Below are 11,251 nucleotides of genomic sequence, written 5' to 3'. Positions count from 1 at the left end.
GAAAAGCAAAGACCCAGGAAAGGTGCAATACTGAGGTTTGTTTCCCAGAGACTTAAACTATGGATAAAAGAGTGAAAACAAGACAGACCAATTGCGCATACACAAAAATGCTGATTTCAAATTAATTTACATCCACAACAAACAAAAACAAAATAAAAAAAGTGACTGACAGATAGTGACAGATTATTGTGCAGCTTTTAACTGTGTTCTTCCCAAGCATCAGAAAAAGTGACCATATAGGTTGTGCGAGCGTGTTCAAGTATTATCTATTTATTTCCAAAAAGTTAGTGTTGTCACAAGAAAAACAAGTACAGGAAAACAATAACATTTACCTTCTCTGTTACAGATTCCAGGTGCCAGCTGTCTTTCCCTTTTTTCCCCCAAACAATAAGATGTTACATACAGAAAAAATGACATTATGTTTGGATTAAATGAGCTATTTAGAAAAAGAATAAAAAAAACGAGTTTTAATGAATCATTTGGGAAATCTGAAGTCTTTCCCCCTTCATACTAGGCTTGACGACTCCAGACTTGAAACGGCATAGTGGCTATTTAAAATGTCAAGGACATAAAAAAGATAAAACATAGCTGAAGTGTGAATCAGATTCATTTTGGTTATGGTTAGATAAAAATGACCTGTTCAAATGTATAAAAAAGTCAAATGTATAAAATGCTACCAAAAGACATATTTACATATGTGAGGCTATAATTAGGATTTTGACCATGCTTAAGATGCATACAAGACAAGCTACATATATAACATCAATTTTTAATTTACATCACAAGGGACATTTTTAAAAAAGTTAACCTTGACAACAAACATTCACAAAAACATCTGCCTTTTTGTAATGCTAGTTACGACTATAAAACAAAATTGTTGAAAACATTCTTTTCCTTAGTGTGCAAAGGTTTTTCATTAATTATTTAAATTAAAAAAATGCTACAGAAGGATGTCAAATATGTACATATTTATAATGTAATGCCATTGAATTGCTGGTGTTTTATGTTATTAAATCTGTAAAGTACTATGGAATGCATAGTACAGGCTTAAGTGCAATCAATTACCTTGTTTAGTGCATGTCTGCTGTCATTTGCTCTTTTAGATGGTCTTTTTTAAGGCTCTGGAAGCAGCAATTGTTTTTTCTTTTTCTACAGTATTGAACTTGAATCATCTAAACACAGTCTAATTATTTTTTTCACTTGCTACATTGTATTTAGCATTTTTGATGGCCAGTGCAATCCCACTTTCTCCATTTAAAACAAGTCAATACACTATTTTTGTACACAGTGCAATCCATTTATAATTTTAGTCCTCTTTAATCTCTTAATTCTTTAATCTCTGGTACTGGATCCTAATTCCTGGAAATGCCTGAAGAGTTTGGGAAGAGATTTCAAACTCTCCTTGTAAGCCCCGTTCTCCTTTTCCTGAAGATATTATTGCCTGAGATCACACTGATGAGCAAGGTTATGCGTCTGAAATGCAGTTCTGGATTTTGTCCATCCACTGCTGTGCACTTTGTGCGTCTTGTGCACAGAAATTGTACATACGCCTTGTCGTTTTCAGCTGAAATGACATTAGTGACAATCAATCAGAAACAATCAAAACAAAACACAGGATCCTTTCTTGTCCAGCACAACCATTACTCTTAAATACCTAATAAATGAAAATGGACTTGCTAAAAAAAACACTTTGTAAAGAGAAAATGAAAAAAAAATAGTTTTAAACTCAACAAATCTAGAAAGTCATCTGCTATTTGTGAACTATGTCTCCAGCACTAACTTTGAAAGGCCTTTCAGCAGACTTGAAATTAGTTGTAAAGGCTTTCAGATTCTAAGTACTCTCTTAAAATGGCACATTTAAGAGGTAACTAACATTTTAACTTCATCTAGCTTTTTATTTACGTTTAATTTGTCTGTTCTGTTTTTTTAGCTCCTTATTCTTTTTAATTGGTTTCAGCTGGAGTTGGGCACCAGAGCACCTAAGAAATTGTTTTTTCCTCTGAACAAGTGAAGGCAGTTCATATTTTGAAAATACTGGGTCTTAATCGTTGGACATGCAGTTTAAGACTGGAAGCAGACAGCCCGGTACAGAGAAAAAGCCTATATTAAAACCCAGTCAACTTTTTCAAAAACGGAGGACCGGACAACAAGGCTTCCACCGAACCAGTGCTACAGTCACACCTACATGGTGGAAAAAGGCAGCGTGATCTACTTACATCAAAAAAGGCTTTCTCACTAATGTGCTTTGGTGCGCCGATTGTAGGGGCTGCGAGAACAACAGATTCCACCTCTGCCAGGTCAATGTGTCCCCTACAGTTTGTGTCCTCTCCTGTGTCGTAATACCTCAACTGAAAAAACAAAGAACACTTTTGTCCTTTGGTAGAAGAATGAAACAGTAATTGGGAACGCACACATCAACTTTGAATGCCTTCCAATCTATAACAGGCCTATGGAGAGCTGCCAGCGCCTAACTGGCTGGAGCTGCTTATATCTGAGGTGAAGATAAGGTCAGCCTTTGTTGCACATCTTGCAGGTTTCATTCCCGATCATGGCAATGTGACCAAGAGCAAAGCGTAAATGAACAAAGCAAACTAGCCAATTTCTACTAGTTTCTCAAAAGATTTCACCTAGCTTATCCGATCACATCATATACAGTACTAGGTAAAAGTCTACACACGGCTGTTTTCAAGGCTGATACACCACTTGTAAGACAAAATGCCTTTCCTTGTGTATTAAAAAAATTTAATGAACTAACAGAAAAAAAAAGGATTCCTGACAAGTGTACGTACTTGGTGTTTCGTAGTATCCAGAACGAACCACCTAGGTTTCCAGGCTTTGAGCAAAGCACCTCTTTTGAACAGGATTCCTTCAAACGACCTGCAAAGGAAACCAAAACAGAAACGTAACCCCCGAGACGACATGCATCCTCTTCCACTTTGCGAGGCCTCTGTGCTCTCCTTGCAGTCCGGCGCGAAACCTAGCAGCAGGAGCCGCAGAGGGGAGACCCGGGCGCCTGCCGCGCACGTCCTCACCTGTTTTCATCGTTCTTGGGCGTGAACTGGTTGTAGAGGGTGGCGGCTCTCCTGTTGACCCCATTGGAGGCCGTGGGGCTGCTGTCGTCACCCAGGCCGCTGTCGGGCAGGTGCAGCATGGACCTCCTCTGGAAGGGCTGCAGGTTGCTGGGAATCAGGCCTGAGACTGCGGCCGACTGTTTGTGGAGCTGGAAAACACACACACACAGCTCTGTCCATACGGAATGGGGTAAAGGTGCCGGGCACAGTGCAGGATATTATACTGAAACTACAGTCTCTGAAACACACAGAGTCTGTTGGGGATTTCACCTTTGCTTTTTTAAATCTTTCACACGATAACAGATGTTAGGCACAAGCATATACTGTATTACATATATTACCATCAATCTCAGAATTTGATAATTCACATACATAAATAACAATGTCTTCAAATTCTTTGAAGACCAAGATGTTTTGTGCAAATTATTTTGCTCAAATGACAAAATCTTAAACATTGAAGGAAAGAATAGAGGCTTCATTTTTTTGGACAGCAATATAATTCAGCCACAAAGCAGCTTGCTTGAAGCTACAGTACAAAGATGCTCCTCAATCTGTGCACAATAATTAATCACAGGGTATAACAATTGCACACTGGGGTGAAATACAAAATGTTTTTCTGTAGTCTCGCACTTACACTGCTCTCCAGTTTTAAATCCTCTTTGATGCTGACTTTGACTTTATCCAAAGTCAGCTGCCATCTCTCTGGGGTCTGATTCAATTCATTCTCTAACCTTTCAATATCCTGCAAGACAAAAGGCAAAAGCACATCTGAATCACTTTCCTTGCAAAAATAAAAAAACACAACTCCAGAAGATGACTCAGCAGAACTCCTTTTTTGTTGTGAATGATTCACGAACAGTCAAGGTTGTTTTTCCAAATACAGAAGGCTTTATACTGCTTGATACTAAGCCTGCTGAAGGGTGCAGGGTAAAGTATAAAATGACGTGAAAAAATAATAAATTTGCAACCAAAAGCGTCAGTAAGGTATTGATTCACGTAGATTAACTGAAAACGAAGGTCAAATTTTGTTACGAAGGTCAGTCACTCTTGAAGTGATTACCATGACACCCCATTCTGACTCTGAACCCACATGTAATCTGAACAGCTATCCTGCACCATTTTCAGAAAAAAACAAAAATGAATTCAGGCAGAGAAAAGAACAGTTGTTTGAATTTCTCCCTCTTTAAGTACCAACATAGTACAGAACACAACGTGAACCTTAAAGATGCAGCACAACAGGATGGGGAACAGGGTGTATATGGCTGGTAACATGGGGACTGTGCCCTCTGCCAGCTCTCCATTGTGGAGAACCTACCCTAAAGCTTGGGGCTTACTGGAAGGCTTAGCACGGATGTTCACTTACTGCCAGCAGCTTTGTCATGGCGTCAGGCTGTGCCCTGTGGACACTGCTGTAGCAGGGCCACACGATCTTCCTCCTGCTGCCAGAGAGGGAGGCGTCAAGCTCCTCGCTGGGCGCCGCGCTGCTCACCACCATCTTCCAGTCGTAGCAAGGGCCAGTGGACAGGGTCTCCGCAGTGTAGTAATCCCACTTAGTCAGGTTCGAGATGTTGATACAGGGCTTTAGGACTTGCTGAATACAAAAACAGAAATGAGCTCATTAGCAAGAACAGGCCACAGTTCCCCACCCTGAACGTACCACACATTCTCCGAACAGCACTGTGAGACGGGTCACATTGCCAGGCAATACCTTGTTTACTTTTGATTAAAGTTTACGAAATACCGGGGCTTTGTCTAGACCACATTTTTTCCCACTGCTATAGGAATTCCCGGAGGTATTCCAAATCCCTCCACTTAACACTAACAATATGTGCTGGGCATCACTGAGGAAATCTGAAAGGAATCCAGTGTCTTGAGCCTGATGAACTTACTGCTCTTCTCAGAAATGGCACATAATCCACAACCGGAGCTAAGAAAAAAAAAAGTTTCATATTTGTCCAGTTTTTGCGGCTGATTTATAACTCTGTGAGTTTGGGAGAAAGGCTATTAGAGGTTCCAAGAGCTAGCTCCGAGATGAATCACAGTTCAATTGGACACTACCCTCACGAGGATCTTGACATGCCCTGCTGTTTTTTTTTTTACTCTTTTGTTTTGAAGTTTGCATTCGGAACACACTGACAGAGGTAAACCCCAGTTTCACACGGCAGCAGCCAGCAACTCAAGTTTTAAAAAACAACAAGCGAGGAATTTTTTAAAAAAAGATAAAGGTTAAGTATGCTGAAAGTCTAGTTGAGCTCGCAGGAGATATGAAGCAGGGACCCACGTGGCTCTCACAATACTAGGAGAAGCCTACTTAGACCCCAGTATCTGAAGCTGCAGTTCCTTGCTCCTCTGTTATTATTAAACTCTTATTTATTATTTGAATGCGTCTTCTGATAAGAAAGAAGCTAGCATTCAATCATCTTGAAATACCTTATGATGGTATTTTTTGCCAGGACATTATGAATATTGCTTTGAAACCATTGCAGACCTTCACTAGACTGCATGATCAGGTCAGAGCATGTGAAAGATGCTACTGATTTGTCAGTGAGGACTGCCAAAGAAGACTCCCAGATTTCATACCTCTACTTCTGACTGTCCATAAAGGTAGTTAAAGAACACAGGGCTCCTCTTGTGCATTCTGTTAATGAACTCCCAGATGCATATTCCTTTCTTGGCCTGCTTGTCTCCCTTATCCTCAAACAATGTCCCTTTGATGAGAAAAAAAAAACAAAGAAAATGCTGCTGTATAAGAAAACAAGATGCCAAAAAGGATCAAGAAGAAATTAGATTTTTAAAGATCAATTTTGAGCCAGAACACAGGTCATCTTTTTTCAATACCAGGCCTTTTGCTGTAAAGTAGTCTTGCAGTCATTTTGGTTTAATAAATAGTAAGAGTTATTATAGAACCTTGTCATAATGCAGATGAGAATGTATTACATTTAGAAGCATATCTAAAAAAACACAAAATGCTACACACATGCATAATACACCTAACAGAGCCATCATTAACAAGAACTGGTTTAGTTCTGCAATTCAGTTGCAACCCCCCACTCCATAACCTAAGGTAAGAAGGTGTGATTAGAAAGTAAGAGGGTGGTTATTAACCTGGCTATACAGGCCAGGATTCTTTTAACACAGACCTGATAGCAGCAGACTTTAAGACTAAAGGTACAAGCCCAGATTTAAGGCACTCATTAAAGAAATTAATAACAAATTGGCAAAGAGCAGAGAAACACAATCCAAGTAGGGTGTAGGAATAGGGTTCAAAAGCACAGGCAGTAGGTCACATTCTAGCTACCAACACTGACACATAACTAGAATTCCCGGCAGTAAAATGAGAGAAACTCAAACCTGCGAGTGCAGGAAAGTGTGAAACTTACATGACCAAAGACAACGAAGATTACTTTTTCCACAATTGATTATGTTATATTTTACAAATATAAAACAGAAAAAAGTGATCACATAAGCCCACAATGTCTTCCTGCTGGCTTTGTGCAATGCTGCTGAATTTCTGAACCAGGTAGAAGATTGAGAAAAAGGACTAAGATTAATTTTAGGAGGAGCAATGGGCCAAGATCACTTATCCTCAACAACGATCTATTCAATTAGAAGATGTGAAAACTGACCATGTTCTAGACGTTCATAATCTGAATCCAAAAGGAAGTTTTTAAAGCGATTTGAGACGTAGTGATAAGCCAGGAACTTCAGGTAGTGCTGGTTGAATTCAAAGTCCATGGGATACTGGTTGTGTATCTAGAAAAAACAAAGTCCAATGGTAGGTGTTATTATTTTCCCCTCAGCATGGTAGACATTCCCAGACAGAAAGGTTTTTTCCCCAAATACATATTAATAATTAATTAAAAAAACACTCAGTTTGGCAATCATATTGAGCTCTTTTTCTTCCAAATCAAGTAACATCTTCCACTTTACAATTGTATAGACAGGCAGGCTCCTGAGTGGCCAACCAGTTTAAGACGTGCCCCCTGGGTCCCAGATGTTGCAGGTTTGGGTCTTGTCACTAATGTTTGAGGATGTCAGTAATGCGAGACTGTGACTGAGATTCCCTAACCAGCAGGAGAACGGTACTGTACAATTGCCAAAACGATAAGCTGGCCTGGTTTCCTTCGTTTTTTTAGCTGAATTTCTGGGCCGCTGCAGGCATGAGTGACATTGGTCTGGGATGCACCACTCCTCCAGCTGGTACTATCCACCTAGCAAGACACTGCGGAGCTTTCAGCATTCCAAAAGATGAAAAGATGAATAGTTCAATGGGTGAGCAGTTTGGAGAGGCCTTTGGCTGTCTTCTTTTTAAGAGGCTGACCCTTTTATCCAAAGCAACTTACGTTTGCTCCCATTTGTACAGCTGAGAATCTTACACGAGCAAAGCAGATGAAGCACCCTGTTCTAGGGTACAAAATCAGTGCCTCACCTGGGATTTGACCCCACAACCTTCCAGTTATGAGTTCATAACCCTGGCCACTGATCCACACTTCTGCCATGGCTTAAGTATGTTTAGCATGGGAGTTACTGCTATGAGCTGAGATGTAAGAGAAACAGCTGGCGATTCCAAATTGGGAATTAAAAAATGAAAAATGAAAACAACTGGTAATATAAATTGTAAATACAGATTAGATTCTCAATGGAGATGAGGAGAAATCCAAATATACATGAATTAAATTATTTTAAATAGATATATTTGGAACTACTCTGCATAATACATTGTGTAACCTTCACAGCACACATTTCAATACGAAAAGTTACTGAACAAAAACTGCAGTGCTCTGTGACATCATCATCCCCACCACAAAGTGATAAAGAGCAAAATGCACAAATATCTTCCAGTTGCTGGGACTGTACAGAGGACTTTTTTATAAGAGCCACCTGTGTATATTGGCAAAAACAACAACTATTTGTGAGATGAGATGTGCTATTTAAGGAATTTCACATTTTGTTTGTTTTGTTTATCACACTAAAGGGCTTTAACAGTGTTGGATCATCTTGGCAACCATAAAATCAACCTCAAATACACAAATGTGGAAAGCAAGTGTTGATGTAAGTGTACTGAATCTGTGTTAAAAGACTCGGGAGACAAAGCTAACCCACAGCAGTTCAAAATTAGCATTTGACAGCGAACAAGATTCCTGTGCTTTTCTTATTCCATGTCTTTGGTAACAAGAAAAAGCATTTAATTCCCCAAAAGGCAATTTATCATCTGACGTGCTCTTGTGTTAATGTGGTAAGAATTTAATGAGTCGTTTAAATGTGTAATTTTAGTAAAGTCTTGACATATCAGGTAAGTAGTCCTCCTACAGTACATCGGTAAAATACTCTCAAATTTCATACAGGAAAACTACAAACAAAATGTATTTAAATTTGGCCCTTTTTTACTTTCACGGTCACATTCATTGAAATGAATAATTCAAAGTGTTTCACATATAATATTTATTTAAACCCTTCAGATTATCTGGCATTTTTGAGCTCTGATGCATACCAAATCAGAAAGGGATGGCTTAGGATTTATTACTCATTTCCCTTTTCCAGTCATGCAATGTGTTTTAGAACTGAAACTTGTCACAGCTGACATTTCATACCTAGATAAGCTTCCATCCTACTGGCTAGGACCAAAACTGTAACACAACGAACAGGTGTCAGACCTGAACTCCAAATTTTTAACTTTAAAAGGGAAGTCTTATGTAAGGAAGGTTTCTGTATGTGTACTGTACTTCTAAATCTTAAATGTTGAAAAGGGGAAGGCCCTAAATTCAGCACAAGTCAACAGAGTCTACACACAAACTGTTACTTCATATTCAATCCGCTTGGGAATTCCCCCTGGTTGTGCACGATATTGATTCTTACATTAGGACCAACTAAACTGTATGGATGTGATGGCTATGACTCACGAATGGATTTGATCATTCTGCGAGTACTTCCAAAATCGTGTTGTTTGCTAAGTGTTCCTTGCCCTGCTCCAATCCCCACCCCCACCCCCCCCAGAAAATCCATAACGCTGCAAATATGCAATGACTTCATTTCTAGAAGCACAGTGTGTCGATGTGCAATGTGTGAACTGAAGATGGGAGGCTCTGTCACGCTTGCCTGATGCACACAGTCCAGGAACTGGAGAAAGATCGGGGTGAAGCCACTGCCCTGGCTGTTAGGAGTCAGGTTACTGCGTTGGCTGAACTTGTGGCCAAAGGACAGCCATTCCTTCTCGATCAGGACCTGGAAACCTTCCAGGGTTCTGTAGAAGGGGTCACTGAGCAGCTGAACTAGAGAAACAACCTGGTTAACAAATAAAAAGACGTTATTGTTAATAACGAACTATTCCTGCCAGGTTTTGAAGCAATATATATCTTGCTGTAAAAACAGCAGTTAAGTAACTATTGGTACCTTGCATCTAGTCCATGTCTTTCCATTCTGTTATAAAACAAACTTCAGAATAAATTAACGGCTTGGGCACATATGGAACAAATGAGCCTCATAATTAAGTTGTGCTTCTTATATTTTAAACAGAAGATGGCACAAGTGCGAGAAAATAACATTGTTCTTTTGTAATTTTCCTCTCTTTTCAGTGGATTAACACCAACTCTTACTGGGGCCAGAGACAGCTTCCAAATGTTACACGTATACGATTTTAAAGTGTCCTGCACACTACAAGAAGCCTGAAAACCTGACGCTTGTCTGCAAAATGAGTTTAACAAATTAAAAGTATCCGACCGCTACCATTACTCGGACCTTTGTGATTTGAGTGAAAAAACAAGTTTGTGTCTGTTATGTTGACCACATCCATTGCTTGATCCCTATTTATTTCACAGACGTTCCCCCTGTTGGAATTGTACATGCTGTTTTCATCCTGGTGCCAGCTGGAGATGGACACAGTGTTTTAACAACATACTGTAATGAGCTGATGTTTTTCTTCCATGTTTCTGCCAAAGTATTTGGGACGGAAAACCGAAGCCCCTTCCTTAAATACAGGGATGTGGATTCAGGGACAAGCTACCTAGCACTTTGCTTCCCTGGGATCTTTCAACAAAGTATTAAAACATATAATTAAACCTCTTGTTAATTTATTTGCAATTTCTGTTTTGTTCATAATTGTTGTTATCCTAAGCGTTTTGCAATGAGGCAACGATATCAATTATCCATTTGTCCCTGACTTAGCATCCTGAAAGACAGTTTAGGTTGGTTCAAGCCTGGAGCCATAATGGAAAAGACAGACTTATTTCCGACAGGAGTACTATATAAATCAGGGGTTTCCAAATCTATTCCACAGGGTCAATCAGACCAATTAATCCATTTTCCTCAGTTCTAAGCTACTGACAACTTAAAAAGACACAGAACACCAGCTGGAGTCTGGACCCCGAGGTCTGGAGTTAGAGACCCTTGATCTGTAGATCAATACCAAGATAGTTTTGACTTACTTTTTCGTCGCCGGGTACAGAAAAAAAACTATTACTAAGACAGATTTCTAAAATACTCAAGATGACTTCTGCACGTACTTGTGTCTCACATGAAATAGGTATTTATTGCACTGGAAAGCAAGTGCTGCTGCTTAAAGTTGCCAAAATTAGGTTTACCCAGTCAATCAGTGCACCACCATAAGTATATATAGTACAATTACTTTTCTGGCAGGAGGGAATAATTTTTAGTTTTACACAGCGAAAGGGAGGCTTCATAGGCCAAATAAACATGGCAAAGTGACACACAGTTGCGATTCTATTTCCATTGACACCTTCCAATTTTGACAGCTCTTTTTATGGAAAATTTGATCCAATCTAATGAGAAAGACACGTGCAGAAATATGGGAGCAGATGTCAAGTAAAACAAAAGGACAAAGCAGCATGTGCGAAATAAAAAAAAAAGCTCAAAAAGTTTCTGACTCAAGAAAGATGAAAGATGAAGCTCTTGGTTTTGTGGAGCTGGCATGCTGGCATTGCCGGGGCTGTAGCGTGCAGGGTTCAGAACGTCTTTGGTATGGTACCTGGGTTGTGATGTCCCAGCCATCCTCCACACTGAGCATCACAGAGGAACCACTGTCCAGTAACTCCACCAGGATCCCAGCGAGCTGCAGCATCTTGTGAAGCTGAGGAGAGGAGAAGAGACTAGAGCATTGAAAGCAAAAAGGAACCCCTGAAAACAGGCCTCAAAAGCTATTTTGTTGTGCCCTTGTATGCTGTTAC

The 11,251-nt window shown here is 39.8% G+C and overlaps 1 protein-coding gene across 4 annotated transcripts in view; it reads right to left on the bottom strand.

Moving 5' to 3' along the window:
- Positions 1–248: 248 nt before the first annotated feature.
- The window catches only part of sbf2 (SET binding factor 2), a 143,117-nt gene continuing 132,114 nt past the window's right edge, over positions 249–11,251 (bottom strand). For all 4 annotated transcript variants that reach the window (XM_015338329.2, XM_015338326.2, XM_006642611.3 and 1 more), the window contains 10 exons: positions 11,053–11,154; positions 9,168–9,353; positions 6,698–6,824; positions 5,652–5,779; positions 4,435–4,662; positions 3,706–3,813; positions 3,033–3,220; positions 2,790–2,877; positions 2,217–2,348; positions 249–1,564 (listed from right to left, as the gene is read on the bottom strand). In XM_015338329.2, coding sequence (XP_015193815.2) covers positions 1,466–1,564; positions 2,217–2,348; positions 2,790–2,877; positions 3,033–3,220; positions 3,706–3,813; positions 4,435–4,662; positions 5,652–5,779; positions 6,698–6,824; positions 9,168–9,353; positions 11,053–11,154 — 1,386 coding nt within the window. In that variant the 3' untranslated portion in view covers positions 249–1,465. The remainder of the gene's footprint in view (positions 1,565–2,216; positions 2,349–2,789; positions 2,878–3,032; positions 3,221–3,705; positions 3,814–4,434; positions 4,663–5,651; positions 5,780–6,697; positions 6,825–9,167; positions 9,354–11,052; positions 11,155–11,251) is intronic.

The sequence above is a fragment of the Lepisosteus oculatus genome, chromosome 21 (genome assembly GCF_040954835.1).
Source record: "Lepisosteus oculatus isolate fLepOcu1 chromosome 21, fLepOcu1.hap2, whole genome shotgun sequence".
Classification (NCBI taxonomy): domain Eukaryota; kingdom Metazoa; phylum Chordata; class Actinopteri; order Semionotiformes; family Lepisosteidae; genus Lepisosteus; species Lepisosteus oculatus.
Note: the sequence above shows the minus strand (reverse complement) of the source record. Positions and strands in the feature narration are given on the sequence as shown.